This window comes from Staurois parvus, unplaced genomic scaffold, assembly GCF_062004578.1.
Source record: "Staurois parvus isolate SC_StPar_1 unplaced genomic scaffold, SC_StPar_1.0 ptg000017l, whole genome shotgun sequence".
Lineage (NCBI taxonomy): Eukaryota > Metazoa > Chordata > Amphibia > Anura > Ranidae > Staurois > Staurois parvus.
Genome location: NW_028317813.1, coordinates 12,419,801 through 12,438,375, shown reverse-complemented (window position 1 = coordinate 12,438,375; position 18,575 = coordinate 12,419,801). Strand labels below are relative to the sequence as shown.

The window sequence follows — 18,575 nt, the reverse complement described above, 5'->3', positions numbered from 1 at the left end:
TAGGCCGAGATGTATTCTGCTACATGTCTTTGGTGAAAATAACCCAAATTAGGATGTATTTTTTAGTTTGTAGGAAAGTTATAGTGTTCACAAACTATGGTATAGATCTGAATATTGATCAATCCTGAAGTACTGACAGCCAATCTAATTTCTTGAGGTCCAAGAATGTCAGAATAGTACAGATATCCCGCAAATGACCCCTTTTTGCAGAGTAGACAGTCCGACGTACTTCATAAGAGGCATGGCGAGTTTTTTGAAGTTGTATTTTTTTGTGTCATAATTTTTCGGAAAATGAAAAAATAAAAAAAATAATTTTCACTATTTTTTTTTTACATACTGTCACCAGTGCAGTACAGCATCATCATATAACTGGCATGGCGGTGATCAGGGACACTGACTGGTGACAGTGCGAAAAAAAATTATTTTATTTTTTTTTATTTTTTTTTAATTTGAAATTTTTTATTACATTTTTTTTCTTTTACCATAGTAACATTGTACTACTTTGGGGAAGTGATCAGTATTTTTTATTTTTTTTACACAATTTGCTTATAGCAAAGAATTACTTTGCTATAAGCAAGCATTTATCTGAATGACATTGATTCATTCAGGGGTTTTGTTTGTTTTTTTTTGTGCTTAGCTGTGATTTGGCCACAGCTAATCAGGTGACATGTGCATGTGATTAGCTGTGACCACTCACAGCTAGACACTAGTATACAATGGATGGCATGAATGAAGCCATCCATTGTATACAACTGTCATGTGACCTGCTGTGATTGGTCACAGCAGGTCACATGGTACCTGCAAGGGGGCCGATACTCAGATCTGTCATCGGCCGTGTCCGAGGTACACGGCCGGTGACAGATTGCGCCGCCGCACGGCTCTGCAAGTGTGCGAACTGCGCATGTGCGAGAGTACGCCAAATGGCGGCCTCCCGGAAAGCTAGTGCATTTTTCCGGCAGCCATACGGCTATTAGCCGGGCGTCAAATGGTTAATAGCCATGTTAGGCTTTTTTGTGTCCCATCAGGGAGATTTCTCCTCCATTTCCTGTCACAGAAACACAGCAGGAAGTAAGAGGAGATCTCACCTCAGCAGATTGCCACTGAGAGTAGGTGAAATCTCCTTGCAGCACTGTAGCTGTGGATTCACCAGGCAGAAGGCAACATTAAAGTGTTAGGCCCTTTCACATGGGACGGAACCGTCGGTGTATCTGCTTACTCAGTGGGGGATCTGTCTGCTGATCCCTGTTGAGCAAGCAGATGACAGGTCCATGTCCACTCTGCATAAGAGGACACTGCCCACTGTCCTCTATGGGCTGTCGGATGGAAACGGACCGCCTGTCTGTTTCCATCCGACTGTCATTCAATCCGATCCACCAGACGGATTGAGAATGGATCCCCATTCATCTGTTTTTAGCAGACAGGATCGGATCAGATGCAGGTGGGTGTAAATGGACACATGTCCGTTTACATCCACTGCTCCATGGAGAGCAATGGAGCGTCCAATCGGGTTCACTTGAAAAATGGACGGGCAGACCCTATCAGTCTGCTCGTGTGAAAGGGGCCTTAGGTAGGAGTGCACGGGAACACCCAGAGGCACAGACAAGAACACAGGCTGGGAATGCACAGCTGCAGATAATGAGAGGCTTGCTGGAACTCACAGGGAGTTGCACTGGTGCAGAGAAGCAGGTAACTGACTGGAGTATAGAAGGGGACATGGTGGTAAAGGAAGAAACTGAGAGCACCAGAACTCACAGAAATAACACTGGTAGGCACAGGAAACGGGTAGAAAAGTCACTAGGGAACACAAGGGGTCCGGTTGCTCAAACATGGAGAAACAGCAGCTGCACACAGAGGGAAACCCAGATAGCAAGCAATTGAGCTGCAAGTTTGAAAATAACTTGCCAAGATATTGCTAGACTTGCCAGACTTCACAAGTTTGTTGTACAGTTGCAGCAAGTCTACATTGCATAACTCCAGATCAACTTTCTTTGCAAACATTCTGCAAGTCCGCTTCAAGTTCTGGTTCCGTTATGTTGTGCAACAGTCATCCCACCACAGGGGTCACTGTGGCTGAATTTTCATGCTGTAGACTTGCAGAGCTCTTGCTGTAAACTCACCACTGCAACTTTACTCTTGCTAGAGACTTGCCACGCACATTCGCTACAAATAGGAAAAGTCTCAACTAGAACTTGTGCTTGAAGTGCTCTGCAAGTGTACAACTTGCCAGTAAAAATGTGCAGCAAGTTAACAAGACTTACAATTCAACACTGCCACAAATTATCCTTGCTATCTGAGAAACACCCTACGCTTAAGAGTGGAACAGGTGAGTGTGATATGAATATATTATTGACAGTTGTCACCAGAACAGATTTATCCATTGGATGACTTCCCCACAAAATCCTGTTTCTGTCAACTCAAAAATATTCAGATTTTGCTTTACTGCTCATCGGGGCTAATACCTAAGACAAATCTTCCCTGGGTGGACAAATAGAGGAAAAAACTGATGTGGGTTCTAACCCCTCTACATTTTATCCAAAATGAAATACATAGGAGTTTTGTGCTAACTGTAAAATCTTTTTCTCAGAGTCCAATATGGGACACAAGTTGATAGTAAGAAATCTACGGTTATACTGCCATCTACAGAAATGAATTCTAGCCACATAGAAAACTGAAGGACATGCCCCCCGCAGGCCAAACTGAGAAATGGCCACAACCAAAGTACACAGGCCATCGGCCCAACAAGATAGGGTCAAATAGAAAACTAGGAGCAAGAAGGAGCCGCTTACAGAACATTTTGACTGAAAATAGAATCTGCAGAGCCAGACACCATGACCTAGCTAGTAAAAACCTTATAGAACGTGTGTACAGAAGACCAGGCTGTCTTAGAAAAAGTACATGCCAAGGTGTAAATAGAGAGGAGGGATCTCTCTAGTGGCCAGCCTCCAACCTACGTTAATGTATAAGCGAGCCCAGCAGTAAAAGAAGATATTTAACCCCTTCACAAGGTGGCCATCTACAGCTGCTTCAGAATAAAATCCCACATTCGGTCCGCAAACATTGGAAAATCTCAGCACAGCATAAGCCTGCTGGGGACCAAGGGCGGACTGACCATTTGGAAACTCGGGCACTCCCGAGGGCCCAGGGACAGTAGGGGGCCCCATGAAATGCCCCTGGTACCTTTTTCATAGGCTTTTTTGAGTTTGGGCAAGGACACAGGGGTCCCATGATCCCCTATTGCCCGGGGGCCCCATGAGTTGTCAGTCCGCCCCTGCTGGGGACTCACAAAAATGACAGAGACAGGACAGAAACACTATGCAGCTCTTGGCCCAATAACTGCACAAGGAATCTCTAGATATACTGACTTGTTCTGTGCAAATTGGACATATGGGCAGTCTCTGCCAATTTCAGGACCAGTGCAAATATAACACCAGTATACTTAATGAACTAGTACATTCGTGCTTCTTGACTGACTGGAGAAAATTTAAGAATTTTTTGCTGACAATGAGAGAAACTGAATACTGAAAGAACTGGGAAATCTACACTTGCTGGCTGATTTAGGGTGAAGCCCAGTGTACAGATTGCTGTGGTCGGGAATATGAAATGTACAACACAACATCTATTGTACAGGGCTCAGGGGAGTATAACACACAGAGTAAGGGGTCAGGAGTGCATAATGCACAGACTGAAGGGCTCGGGAATGTGTAATACAAAGTGCAGGGTTCAGAAGGTCAGGATACACTGGATGCAGGGATCGGTAACACACAGAGTGCAGGGTTCAGGACTGAATGATGCAGAGAACCCCCGCCTCCCTGTTCAAATATCCCCCCCCCAAGCCAACATTCCCCATAGTACAGAGCTCCCCTAACAGTCCTGATTCCCCACCAAGTACAGATTTACTCTCCACATCCCAGAACTCCCCCCCAGTACAGACCACCCCCTTAGTACAGACCAATAGTTCAGCCCACCCCACAATACATACCCCATGTTCCTTTAAATTTACCAGTTGGTCGAAATCTGAAGTGGCATCTGTAGTGGTAGAGGTAAGTCTTCCCCTCAGTAGTGCAATGTGAGACGTGCAGGAAAAGTCTCCCTGGGATTTGGACAAGAATGAGCTAGAGCCAGGATCTGAATTTGAAAGAGCCACAAGAGTTCATTCATATGCAAGCCTTGCCATCAGATCAATTTTATGCAAAATATGGGGTGATATTCATATGCAAATTGTATATAGATTCGCCTATGAATGCACTGTGAACACAATGCAGGGACAGTATGACTGAACTGAAAAGGCAGGACAGTCCCACACAATCTGGGACTGTTGAGAGGTATGCTGTAGGCATAGCTGTGTCCCTCAACGGATGATAGAGCAGCAAAGTTTTGTCTTTACATGCACTTTAAGTAGATTTATACTTTGCCATGGATATCTGTCATTAACTTTCAGCACCTTTACATTCAGTGAAGTCTGTTTCTTTGTTTGGACAATATTTCCTTCTTGTTGTTGACTTGCTTTTTTAAAGGGATTGTAGAGTTTTTTCAATACTTTTTTATTCAGACCAGCCTCTATACGGTATATAAAAGATGACAGTCATATTTGCTCATTGCACATGCAGTTTTCATGCTTTGCAGTCTACAAAATGGGGTTGATTTACTAAAGGCAATGAGACTGCACCTTGCATGTACAGTTGCACTCATTTTCCCCCGAGCTTAGTAAATGCGTAAACACTCTATTCATTTCCATTATCCAATCATGTGCAAGCAAAAAATTATTGGGTATTCTTTACAAAGTGAAGCTTCACCACATTCGCTAAGCTCTGGGGAAAATTAGTGGAGCAGCACTTATAAAATGCACAGTTTATTTGCCTTTAATAAACCAACCCTAATGTTTCTTTAGTGCTACAGCTCACAATGCAACTTTATGGGGGGGATTTACTAAAACTGGTGCACACAGAATCTGTTGCAGCAGTACATAGTAAGCAATCAGCTTCTAACTTCAGTTTGTATAATTAAGCTATGGCAATGAAACCTAGAATCTGATTGGTTATTATGCACAGCTGCACCAGATTCTGTGTGAACCAGTTTTAGTAAAGCTAAAAGCTGACTCAGTTGGGTTGATTTACCAAAGGCAAATAAAATGTGGTAGAGCTTCACTTTAAAGAATGCCCAATCAGATGAAAGGAAAAAAATAAGCAACAAAGCTTGCACATGATTGGAAGATGGAAATCAGCAGATCTTTACCGCATTTACTAAGCTCTGGGGAAAATGAGTCCAACTGCACTTGCAAAGTACATAGTCTATTTGCCTTTAGTAAATCCACCCCACTAAATCAATACACTCCCTGTAGTGATGTGCACACCAGCGGTAAAACCACAGCCCTTAAGCTGCCCATACATTAGTCATTTTATTTTGTTCAGCCAGAGGGTTGGATAAAAAAAAAGGACTCAATTCCTCCATCCACACACTTGATGTGGATAAGAAAATTCTCTCCGCTGAGCTTTTGTGTGCTGGCAGTGGGGAGACTTCTCCACTGTCAGAATAACCGATCAGTGCCGTCAGCTATAGCAGGTGGCACTGATTGTGAGAAATTTTCAAACAGGGTGGTTGTACAGAACTCGAACAGTAGATGTACAACCACCCTGCTCATATATGATTCAAAATTCCACCGATCCCTGCTGAACTCACCGAATTTAATTCAATGTACAGTCAGCTTTAGCTGGAGAAATGACCACACCTGAAATTGTCAGATATCAACAGTGAACATGAACTTCTGAAAGAGAGGTAAGATTGTAGTCACTGTCTATTGGACTGATAAATATTACTAATCTTCTTTTGCAGGCTACCTTTGGTCTAATATTTTTGCTGTAGGGGACAGGGTCAATTTCAGCAGTTAGGTTGATTAATTGTAATAACTAATCCACTGTGTCTCTAGTTGCTAATCTGCCACTCTATACATTTAAAGCTGAACTCCAGGAATAGATCTTATTGCATAGTTACATTGATCCAGAATGGGATCGCTGTAGAATCAGAGAATCACTGTGGTGCTTGCCACTACTACAGTGAACACCACTGTCTTCTAGGTTCTGTGCTGCGTGCCGGCCCTGCCGCATACAGTGGGTCACTTGCTTGGCATGGATGCCATTCAAAGAACGCCTTGCATTTTACTCAATGAACGCAAGGTGATCTAAGATTAGAGGTGGAGACTGTGACATCACCACCCTTCTACCTTGTCCAATCAGAGAATGGCTCAGAGCAAGCGGCAATCATTCTAGTAGTGGCAACTACTACAGTTATTCTCTGCTTCCACAACAGTCCCACAGGTATATCACCTGCATAGTTTCATTGGTCCAAGCTGAGCCAATGTAACTATACAATAAAATCCATACCTGAAGTTCAGATTTAATAAAATAAAAATGGAAGAGATAGCTTTTAAAAATGTGAAAATCACATCTACAGCATAGGTAGAACACACATATACCATATAAACCATGTCTGTGTGTTTATATACAGACGTAGTTTATATACAGGCTTACCTCGGCTTATGAATTTCATTCGTTCTGCAGGACTTTTCGTATTGCGAAAAACTCGTAAACCGAAACGCAGTTTCCCATAGGAATACATTGAAAACCAATTAATCCGTTCCGGAGGTCAGAAAAAAGTTTAAAAAAAGTATTTTATCTGTTCAAAACTCTTTATAAAGTGACTTTAAAAGCATAAATACTGTACAGGGACATGATTAAACATGAATTCGTAAATGCATTGAAAACCAATTAATTCATTCCGGAGGTCAGAAAAATGTCAAAAAAAGTTTTATCTGTTCAAAACTCTTTATAAAGTGCACTTTTAAGGCATAGTACTGTAGAGGGACATGATTAAAAAAAAATTCATAAATGCATTGAAAAACAATGAATCTGTTCGTATTTCAAAATGAATTCGTAACTTGAGACATTATTTTTCAATGGACTTTCATCCCTAAATCGAAAATCACGTTAACCGAGACGTTCGTAAACTGAGGTACGTCTGTACATATATATATATATATATATATATATATATACACACACACACACTTAGAGCAAGGATACTTGTTTTGGGCCTGCACATTTTTAGTTTGCAATGTACCCTTATTATAGTAAACCAAAAAGCCTAACATATAAAAGAGTTAAAACTGGCTTTTTCAGCTAGATATTTATTTTCTTTAGTTTTGTATAGAGTGAAGAAGATAAAAAACTGTGTATGTTTTATTGCTGTTTATATCTCTAATGGCAGGATTTCCCTTCACTTCTTGTACGCTCACTGGAACTGAAAAAGGAAATCTCACAAAAACTGCTTTAGAAACCTGGCAGAGGTTTGAATCCTTTCCTAATCTATCCAAAGTAGAAACGTTTTACTAAAGTTCCACTTTAACCATACCTGAAAATATTTTATATATTATTTGGAAGTGAAGATATATAGTATAATCCATCTGAGAAGCTGTGGTTGCGAGAACACATTTTCTTTAACAGAACTGATTACTGTCTAGTAATCCAACTGAAAGACACTGCATGCAAACGGCTGATAATTAAAGATGACTAAATGGATTTGCATGAACCACAATTTGACCCAGATCCCACTGATTCATCCAATGCAGATATCTGGAAAAATTCTATGCAGGAATCATGTTTACAAGGGAGTAAATTGAAATGTAACTAAATGTATAGATATTAAGACATAAAATTATGGATCATATAAGTGAGAATAGTCCAAAAGTTTATTTATATTTTGCTCACAAGAGGTTTTTGAGGTATTGCCTTTTCATGCTAGCTGCTTCACATACATGGATCTAGTGCTCGTTTTTTTCTACATTAACATTGAAATGTAACTAAGTTTGTGAATCCAGAAACAGAAATGCGCATGTAGAGGATGTATGATTATCCCGCGTCTCCTATGTATAATATCTAAAATATTAATGCTAGTGAAAAAAACAATCAATAATGAGCTGGGGTGGCTGCAAACAACAAATTGTTCCCACAATATGAATATAGTGTCCAAACAGGTTTGATGTTGTGCCCCTCTAAAATGATAAAGTGCTGAAATGTGCAAAATAGAAATATCATCCAAATACTAATATTTGTTTATATTTTAAAAAGGAAATCAGATATTGAATGTTTAATATGGGTGTGTACTTTTAGAATTTATTAGCATTTGGATGATATTTCTATTTTGCACATTTTGGCACTTTATAATTTTAGGGGGCGTAACATCACACCTATTGGGACAATAGAAATGCCTGTGTACCTTGTTTATTGTATACAAGATATTATGCCAAAAGCGATAAGGCACACAGCTAATAGTATGTGAGCACTTCAAACAAGAGCAGCTAACATAAATTAACTAAATTCCCCATAGATGGCTCAAAAATTGACTGATTCCTGCTGAATTGGTCGAAATTCAAGTCATGGGTGGCCCTTCATGTTCTGCCCAGCTCTACATAATTGCTATCAGATTCAGTTACTGTTAGAGCAGCAGCATTGTATTCAGGCAGTTGCAGGTGATGTGACTGTCGGAATGCAATAGCCAGCAATGCAGATACCTCCAGTCATGCTGTTAAGCCTGATACACATGATGAGAATATCAGACAAATGAGCGTCTGTTTTTTTTGCATGCTAGTCACATATCAAAAATGAAGAAAATGTTACTAAAGTTACAAAAATTCTCGGATGACAGAATACAACTTTGGAAGTGATGTAATGTGTTGTATTGTAATATATTCTTTAGTTTCTGAGCATGTGTGGTCTTGCTCTTCAGATTTTTTTTGGACGAATACTGTACTGATTAAACAAAAATCGTACAATCTTGTATTGTACGAAAACATTTTTTGTATTTGTCCCTTCGAATAATTTCAGACGAAAGCTGTGTACTAATGATCAGATTATCATGCAGTCGCTTCAAAAGCAGTATTTTTTGTCCAATTTTCTGACCATGTGTACCAGGCTTTGGTGTGGATGAGAAAATCAACTGATTATTTCTCATTAACAACATTACAATAGAAGAGAAGAAAAATCTGAAATTAAAAACTAAAGGATTTACTGGGCAAATTTCCACGTGAATCTTCCATAAATAGACTTGTCTATTACGGGTTGACATTAAAATGTAAGTCTGGGCAAAATAACCACATACAGAGGCGATGGAAAAGTATCTGAACACCTTGGAATTACCTGGTTTTCTGCATTACTTTGCCACAAAGTCACAAGAATAGACCAGCACAGTGTGTTTAGGCTGAAAACACACAAACAATTCTAATTTCTCCTGTCTTAATAAACACATCCGTTAAACATTCATTACAATGCGTTTTGTGCACACGTGTATCCCCTGAGGACGTGCGTGTGCACGTACCGTGTTGAGTGGATCCCTTGCGTGCTGATGTCACGCCGCCATTCCTGAAGTCCAGATCAGCAGCCATCTTATCAAGTCCAGCCAGAAATGTTTGTTTCCACGTGGATTTTTTTACAGTTGGTTTAATATTGACCCATTTAATCAATAAACACGACACTTCATACTATTCCTTGGGCTCCGTTTGGTGAGCAGTTTTTAATTGGACTTCATTTTGGCTGTACTTCATCCACATTGAGGAGTGATCTGTGGAGGTTAGCTGTGACTGGGTTATTTTGCTATGAACCTTCTGGTGAGTGCGTAGTGGTGGAGGATTTGCACTGTGGATATAACATATATTATCTTATATGAAAACGCTATCAGTGGAGATGTCTTTAGGACATCTTCCTTTTGGGATTTTACATATGGACTTTTGTCACAGATAATATTATTACTGGCACTTTATGATCACTGTATAGTTTATATATGTAATTTTTCACTTTTAGTTTTTTTTAAGTTTGTGCAATATTTGGATGCATTAAGGGTAATTGTTATATGTATATTTGTTGTTTTATTTTAGTGTACTGCACTATTTTGGTTTGTTATAAATGGAGACACTTTAGTACCGTGGCTTCTATTACTAGAAATGGGTGCCCAGCAAAGATGATATATTTCTTTTTACAGGGAGACAGCTATCTCTTCTTCATTCTGCCACCTCCCCCCAATGATGCAGCACTAAATATTGCATGTGTGCAGACATAGATCTGGTGCCTGTGTTCAGTTCAGTTTGAGAACTGGATATCACATTGGGAGAACATGTTACAATGAGAATAACATTGTCTGACCCTAAAACTTATCTTCACAAACTAATTGTCAAATAAAGGGGAGTAAAAAAAACAGGTAGAGCTCCTGTCAACTCCTTAATGGGACTGTACAATGTCTAGGTTTTGGGGCAAAAACAGGCAATATAGGTTTCTTTAACCTTTGTAGATGCGCTGGGTTGAACGTTCCTCTTCCTGAAAGGTGTGTCATTTTTTCTTTCCCTTTTAAGTCTTCCCATTTAGGAGCCAGACTACAAGTCTGAGCAAGCTGACCTCATAGTGCAGAGCTTGCATCTGAGGATGGAAGTTTTTCTTATCAGGAACAATTCAAGGAACTGCTGAAGACAGCTGGACTAGTGAGGACAAGTAAAATGGCCCTTACATTTTTTTGACTTACTTTACCTTACCATCCACCTGAAGGACCAGTTGGACAGGAGAGGAGTGTAAAAAAGATGGCAGTTCCATGGATATGCCATAGTATTTTTTCTGCAGACCTGCATCTTTTATGTTCAAAAAGAAAAACACAGGACATTTTGCATTCAGCTGTTGATCAATGGGTACCCAACCGGAGATTCCCCGCCGGCACCTGGCGATCGCCGAGGAACCCTGAAAGGGGAGAGGTCTGTATGTAAACAATACGGATATCTCCCCTGTCAGTATGCTGCTTTGTATTGTCCTGCAGTCCCACTATAAGTCGCTGATCGCCGCCATTACTAGCATAAAAAAAAAAAATTCCAGTATATATACCGCCATTTGTAGATGCCATTTGTAGACTTTCAAGTAAACCAATTAATTTACATATATTTGGATATTGTTTAGCAAAGACAAGTAGCAGAATACATTTTGGCCTAAATTTATGAAGAAATTAGATTTTTTTACATTTTTTACTGGACATGTTTTATAGCAAAAAAATCAAAAATAATGTTTGTTTGTTTTTTCAAAATTGTCGTTTTTTTTTTTGTTTATAGCACAAAAAATAAAAAACACTGAGGCGATCAAATACCACCGAAAGAAAGCTCCATTTGTGGGAAAAACAGGACATACATTTCATTTGGGTGTAGCATTGTATGATCACACAATTGTCAGTTAAAGTAACTCAGCGCCGTTTTGCAAATAATGGCCTGGTCAGGAAGGGGAATAAATCCTCTGGAGGGCAAGGGATTAAATATATTCCTCAGTAGCCACAAAGGATACAAATCCACTCTGTGCACCAAATGCTGTTGCAAACCTAGTTATCACCTTATCACTGGCGCATGTTATCCATAAAGATATTTGGAGATTCTTTCAAATGAATTGAAAAGAGGAAGAATGGGTTTCATTCTTTCCAGTAAAGGGCACTTGATGGTACAATCAAGAGTTTGCAGGATCTTGTTCACATTTAGTGATTTACATATGAGTTGTGTTTTCCAACAGGATTTGAAGGTTTGACCTCTGAATTGGTCTGTAAAAGGTCACAGGGCATCACTTGCCAAGATTTATTTATTTATTACAGGTACTTATATAGCGCTGTCAATTTATGCAGCGCTTTACATATATATATATATATATATATATATATACACACACACAGTATCTCACAGAAGTGAGTACACCCCTCACATATTTGTATATATCTTATTCTATCTTTTCATGTGACAACACTGAAGAAATGACATTTGGCTACAATGTAAAGTAGTGAGTGTACAGCTTGTATAACAGTGTAAATTTGCTGTCCCCTCAAAATAACTCAACACAGCCATTAACGTCTAAACCGCTATCAACAAAAGTGAGTACACCCCTAAGTGAAAATGTCCAAATTGGGCCCAATTAGAGATTTTCCCTCCCCAGTGTCAGGTGACTTGTTAGAGTTACAAGGTCTCAGGTGTGAATGGGGAGCAGGTGTGTTAAATTTGGTGTTATCGCTATCACTTTCTCATACTGGTCACTGGAAGTTCAACATGGCACCTCATGGCAAAGAACTCTCTGAGGATCTGAAAAAAAGATTTGTTGCTTTACATAAAGATGGCCTAGGCTATAAGAAGATTGCCAAGAGCCTGAAACTGAGCTGCAGCACGGTTGCCAAGACCAGGGGTGGACTGACAACACATGGGGCCCCCGGGCAATAGGGAAACATGGGGCCCCTGTGTCCTCGCCCACACTCAAACCACACCCAAAAAAGCCTATGAAAGGTACCAGGGGCATCTCATGGGGACCCTTACTGGCCCCGGGCCCTCGGGCAGTGCCCGGGTTTTGGAATGGTCAGTCCGCCCCTGGCCAAGACCATACAGCGGTTTAACAGGACAGGTTCCATTCAGAACAGGCCTCGCCATGGTCAACCAAAGCAGTTGAGTGCACATGCTCAGTGTCATATCCAGAGGCTGTCTTTGGGAAATAGACGTATGAGTGCTGCCAGCGTTGCTGCAGAGGTTGAAGGGGTGGGGGGTCAGCTGTCAGTGCTCAGACCATACGCCACACACTGCATCAAACTGGTCTGCATGGCTGTCATCCCAGAAGGAAGCCTCTTCTAAAGATGATGCACAAGAAAGCCCACAAACAGTTTGCTGAAAACAAGCAGACTAAGGACATGGATTACTGGAACCATGTCCTGTGGTCTGATGAGACCAAGATAAACTTATTTGGTTCAGATGGTGTCAAGCGTGTGTGGCGGCAACCAGGTGAGGAGTACAAAGACAAGTGTGTCTTGCCTACAATCAAGCATGGTGGTGGGAGTGTCATGGTCTGGGGCTGCATGAGTGCTGCCGGCACTGGGGAGCTACAGTTCATTGAGGGAACCATGAGAGGGATAACACCAAGTTTAGCACACCTGCTCCCCATTCACACCTGAGACCTTGAGACCTTGTAACACTAACGAGTCACATGACACTGGGGAGGAAAAATGGCTATTGGCCCAATTTGGACATTTTCTCTTAGGGGTGTACTCAATTTTGTTGCCAGCGGTTTAGACATTAATGGGTCTGTGTTGAGTTATTTTGAGGAGACAGAAAATTTACACTGTTATACAAGCTGTACACTCACTACTTTACAGTGTAGAAAAGTGGCTTTTCTGCAGTATTGTCACATGAAAATATATAATAAAATATTTACAAATACGTGAGGGGTGTACTCACTTCTGTGAGATGCTGTGTATACATATATATATATACACACACACATACACACACTTCTATGGCATAGTCCGTCAGTGAGTCGGTAGCACACAGAGTGATAAGGCTAATCCGCACAGGGTGATTAACACCTAGCACACCCCCTGTGCATGCCTACGGTTGGAACATAACAAAAGACACATTTTAGGGGGCAGTATTAACTGTGTTTTAAAATGCATATAACTATTTTTCATGAATACATGGATATGTGAAAATTATATTTCTAGAAGTGGCCTCATAGTTTTTGATTAATATACATATTTCACCTTTCTTTAGGTATAGAAAAGATATAGTGATAACATTAAACAATAAAGGAATGTATATATTATTGAGACTTGGTACATAAATCTATCATCTTACAGTCGGAAAAGACTGACTGATTATAAGCCAAGAGCAGATGACTGCCCTGTGTATCTATGCTCATTACTCACTTCTGTCAAACTTATTACTGCTTTCTGCAGACTAGAGGAAATATAATACTGGTGCCATTTTAGAGACTTTGGCTTTCGTTTAGAAGGACATCGTGTCATGTGCCTGGCAAGTTAATTTTGACCTATTGATATCTTATGCAGCACCTTTCACAGAAATTAAATAAACAATAAAGCAACTAGAAAAATCTAATATCACATCATAATACACAGTAGAATCTGTATTTGCTATATGAAATCTTACATTTTATTTGTTACAAGTAAGATAAGCCAACGTATCCTGATGGGCCTTTGCATGGTTCTGCCAATCAGGATACATCTTAAGCCAAGAATGAAGTATCATTACATATGGTGGTGCCAACAGACCTTTAAACCTTGTCATTTGATATTTGATTTAATAATTAGGCAAACACCATCAATAGAAATGCAGAGGGAGGTGAGGCGGACACACCTCACCTTCCTCTACATCCTTCAAGTCTCTGGCAAGTGTTGGCAGCCAGAGACCTGCATTCATCAGTCTCTTTGCTATCTGCAGTGTTGGGCTGCTGTGTGCAAAGGCTTGGTGTTCTGTTTGACATTGTGTCTAGTGTTACAGGGTGCCTAGGAAGACAGGACAAAAATAAAATTAAAAAAGTATATTTAAAGAAAAAGATGTATCCAATGAAACATTGTTCTTTTCCAAGTAGTCATGCTAAATGTCTCATGTTTGGCCACTTTTAGAATTATGAAAACTAATAAATTGACAATTATTGACACTTTCTTTCCTTTTTAGATATTAATAAGGAAGAAGCAGCTGCAGCAACAGGAGAAGACCCAAAGTCTGAAGAAGACTGATGTTTATTGAGGTGGATGCTGGTTCACCTATGATGATCATTGAGAAAAGTTCTGTGAAAACAACTGATGAATGCGCTAGTGAAAAATGTTACCAACGGATCCATGAATTAAAATATACAATTAAATCTATTCTTTCTAATCAAATCCTTATTTTATATAGAAAAGACAAGTATTTAAAAAAACTGAAAAATAAAAAAGGCATTTTTTTTAGCATTGGCTCCAACCTAACCTAGAAGCAAGCATTAGGATATTATGGCAATGGAGTAGTGGGCGGGCAAGCTGTTGTAATTCTGTAGAAGCAATAATGCCCATAAATAATTAATAAATGTTATTAAACAGCAAGAAACACTGTAATTTTGATACACGTGTAACATTATCCTGCTGAGCTGTCACCCCACTACTGTCAAGGTTGCATAGAAATTTAGTAATATAAAACAAAGTACCAGTAAGTTAGTTTCCCCAAATGGTTGTTTTGGAGCTTTAAGTGCTTAATGGACCAGTTTTTTCCTTTTTCCTTGCTTATTTATTTAGATGATGAAATTATAACATGGGCACGCTGCCACCCATAGGCACAGGCCTACTGTGCCTTAGACATAAAGCAGAACTCCAGACAAAACCTTTCATTTTAAATAGAATACAGAGGGTAAGACATTTTGCCTGTTTTGTATTCCATTGGAGATATTTATTTTATTAGCTGACCACACATATTACACTCTTAATGAATATCTCCTTTAGATTAATCAAAAACTAAGCAGTGTGCATCCTACATGATTATTAGAGACGAGTGCCTAGGTTCAGTTTGCAAACAGTTTTGTGAATCTTGATTGATGTTTGCAAATTTTACAGTGAACACTATTGAAGTCCATGAGGATAAACATGTTATTCAACTCTGGCCATTTGTAGGGCTAATAAGCAAGTCTATGTCAAACAAAAGGCAAGGGACACTGGGCACTGTCATGGGGGACAAGTACCAGTTTCAATATTTAAGTGCATAAATAAGTGACAACTAAAAAAGTACAGTATCTTCCTACACAGAATTCTTAGATCTCCCTAACATTCCAACACATATCAACAACATGGCTGCTTTGAGCCCACCTCTTTATAGAAAGAGAGCAGGGTTATCAATTCCTTCAAATTATTTACTCTTGTGACTATCTGACCAGGAGCAAAGGCTTTGCATTACATTCTAGGGCTTTCCTAATTTCTGGAGGTGAATCTACAAAATTTTAGAGGCCAACAGTTCAAACAACAAACTTCCATGGGATTCACCGTTGACCCAAACCTCCTCCCTAATAATTAGATAGGAATTTAATGGGTTGATAAATCTTAAACAAATGGTACATATATTACACAGTTAGATTTTAATGTGTATGGGCAATAGGCAATTGACAAATGGACCGTGAAGCTAGAGAGAACTTCTTCAAAGGAGACACAAACATCAATAGGAAATTTTATGATGTTTATATTTTTGTTAGGGAAATCACTGAGACAGCAAGTGATTGAAAATTTCGCCAAAGGACCAAGACAGCAGCAACACCTTACAGAGGTTTCAAACCATACCCACACTGTTTGAAACAATAGAAATGTTTTGGTTTGAGTTGTACTTTAACTTGATATTTATATAAAAGCAAATTTCTGTCTGAATCCATGCAAACAGAAACATTTTAGCTTCTGAAGGTAGTTCTATTTAAATGGTATACTGGTACTGTAAAATCTAAACTTTTACCTTATTACATTTTTATAGGCACTTAAAGGCACGTAAAGTATTTCATTGTATAGAGGAAAAATGTAAAAATAAAACATGCATATATAACTGTATAACTATGGGATCTTTTAGTTCACTGTTTGTAACATGATTTTGCAATTCCCTAAACAAGAAGCATATGACTGATGATCTAGAAAAAAACACACACTCATAATAACAGTTTAAAGAGGATCTTCAGCCATCTTGTTTTTAAATCAAACTCCTGTAATATACAGACACGTAGCATTCAAGGGATCCAGCACTGTCCTCAACCAGACCAAGTCTTCGCCAGACTTCAGGTCCCCAGCACTGCTATGTTCACTGTGGAAAGCCATCTGTGACTCCCTGTGGCTTCAAAACCGGCTCCCCACTGGGCATGCATGAGCTGCACTGCACTCCGAATTGTCCTGCAGCCTCCTGGGACCTATGACATGCCCAAGGAGGTTGTAGGCAGGGATGGAGGGGTGGCGAACTTCTCATGGGATTGCCTAGGAGATTTCAGTGGAAGTTGGAGCAGGTACCTGTCAAATCTAGGTATCTGACCCCCCCAAAAAAATTACATTATTGGCAGAGGAGGGAGAGGAACATCAGATTTCCATTTCTGCTTTAGGTTCCTTATGCGTGTTAAAAAGAGCTTTTGCACCATTTTCTTAGATTGCCTTTATTGCAGGCAAACAAAAAATCCTTTTACCTTTAATAATAAGATACTTATACTAACTGCTATGAACTATAGCTGGCCATACCATAGTAGAATTTTGTTGAAAATGTATGTTCCTTTGATTTTCTAAGCATTAGTGGTGTTCGATCAGTGTTTGTTTTAAACCACAGTGATGAGAAAATTAGAAGGAGCAGATAGAAATTCATTTGTTTGGGAAAGAAAATTTCAAACAGTGAATGTAGTTTTTGTTCTGGAAAGTCCACTCACAAAATTAAGCAGCTTTCACACTAGTGCCCATGTGCCGTGTATTTTCAGGGCAAAAAAGTGCATGAAGACTATTTCTTGTTATATCCTATGTTACAGTTCACATTGCAGATGTGCTGAACTTTGAAAAGTCCTGCATGCTGCATCTTTGGGGCAGTTTTTCAAAGGCACACCAAAAAGTTACCTTTCATTGTAAGTCAATGGGAATGCATCAAAAGCTCAACAAAAGCGCATGAATATGAAAGGGCAATTAAACTGCAGAAAAGTGAACCAGTGTGAAAATTTTTGCACAAATGTTTGTATGAACATTCAGTTAAAAATCTACTAGCTTATGGCCATGTTTTCTATAGCACAAAATGTCCACAGATTGCTAAAGGTACAACTTATACATTTTTGAAACCCAACTCTGCTCCCTTTACTCACTCCACCCTGAGCAATGTAGTCTCATGTCACTGGTCCCATGTACACACTGATGTACAGCTGTACCAGGTCTACCAAAAAAAAAAAAAAGGGTAGCATCAAGTGTAGTGGTGAAACATTCAAGAAATCCACACATGCCAGCACACATTCTCTACATGAAAACACTTTTATTGAAAAAAATTGTATAGTAAATCAAATCTGCAGAAATGTACAGGGTACATATAATTACTCACATAATTCCAGGCTTATATTAATGTAATTTTCTAATGGGTTCAGAATTAATCGAATCAGAAGGTGTGCATAACTAAAAATGAGAAACCTTTGTCCCCATTATAGTTCTATATGTACAATAGGCCAGTATGTTAATGTTAACACCACGGTTTTGCGCACAGTTTTTTAGGTTTCTAAGATTATTCTTGTCCGTGCCACACAGTTATGTTTGATAAGACGTAAATAATGTAAATAAAATAATATTGATGATTTACATTGCAGTTTTATATAGGTAAAACTCTCTATGGAAAGGTGGGTCATGTGTATAGACTGAATTGTATTGTAAATATTATTTGCAGAATTTTTTTTTTTCAAAACATCTGTGAACCAAATGTACATCTGCAAATTGTCAATACCACTATATCAAATAAAAGAAATGCTGTCCTACGTATTAAACATAATCCTATCAATGTGCGGTGAAATAAAGCTGTTCCTAACAAAGAGCTGCATTGCTGACCTCATTTTGAAAATTCTAATTGTCTGGCTGTTATACTAACTTTCTGAATAACTAACCCAGAACAAGTATGCAGACCAGGTCAAAATTTATTTTCCATGTGTCTGTTCCAGTTCAGTAAGGGAGAATGTCACCAGCACACCGAGGATCACCAATACGGGTCCAAAAATTTTAATGAACGATCACATAGTTACTGC

General features: G+C 39.3%; 1 protein-coding gene across 2 annotated transcripts in view; it reads left to right on the top strand.

Moving 5' to 3' along the window:
• The window catches only part of LOC149473316 (protein LBH-like), a 34,251-nt gene extending 15,886 nt beyond the window's left edge, over nt 1-18,365 (top strand). For both annotated transcript variants that reach the window (XM_089679860.1, XM_089679857.1), the window contains exon 4: nt 14,507-18,365. In XM_089679860.1, coding sequence (XP_089535986.1) covers nt 14,507-14,568 — 62 coding nt within the window. In that variant the 3' untranslated portion in view covers nt 14,569-18,365. The remainder of the gene's footprint in view (nt 1-14,506) is intronic.
• The last annotated feature ends 210 nt before the right edge of the window (nt 18,366-18,575 follow it).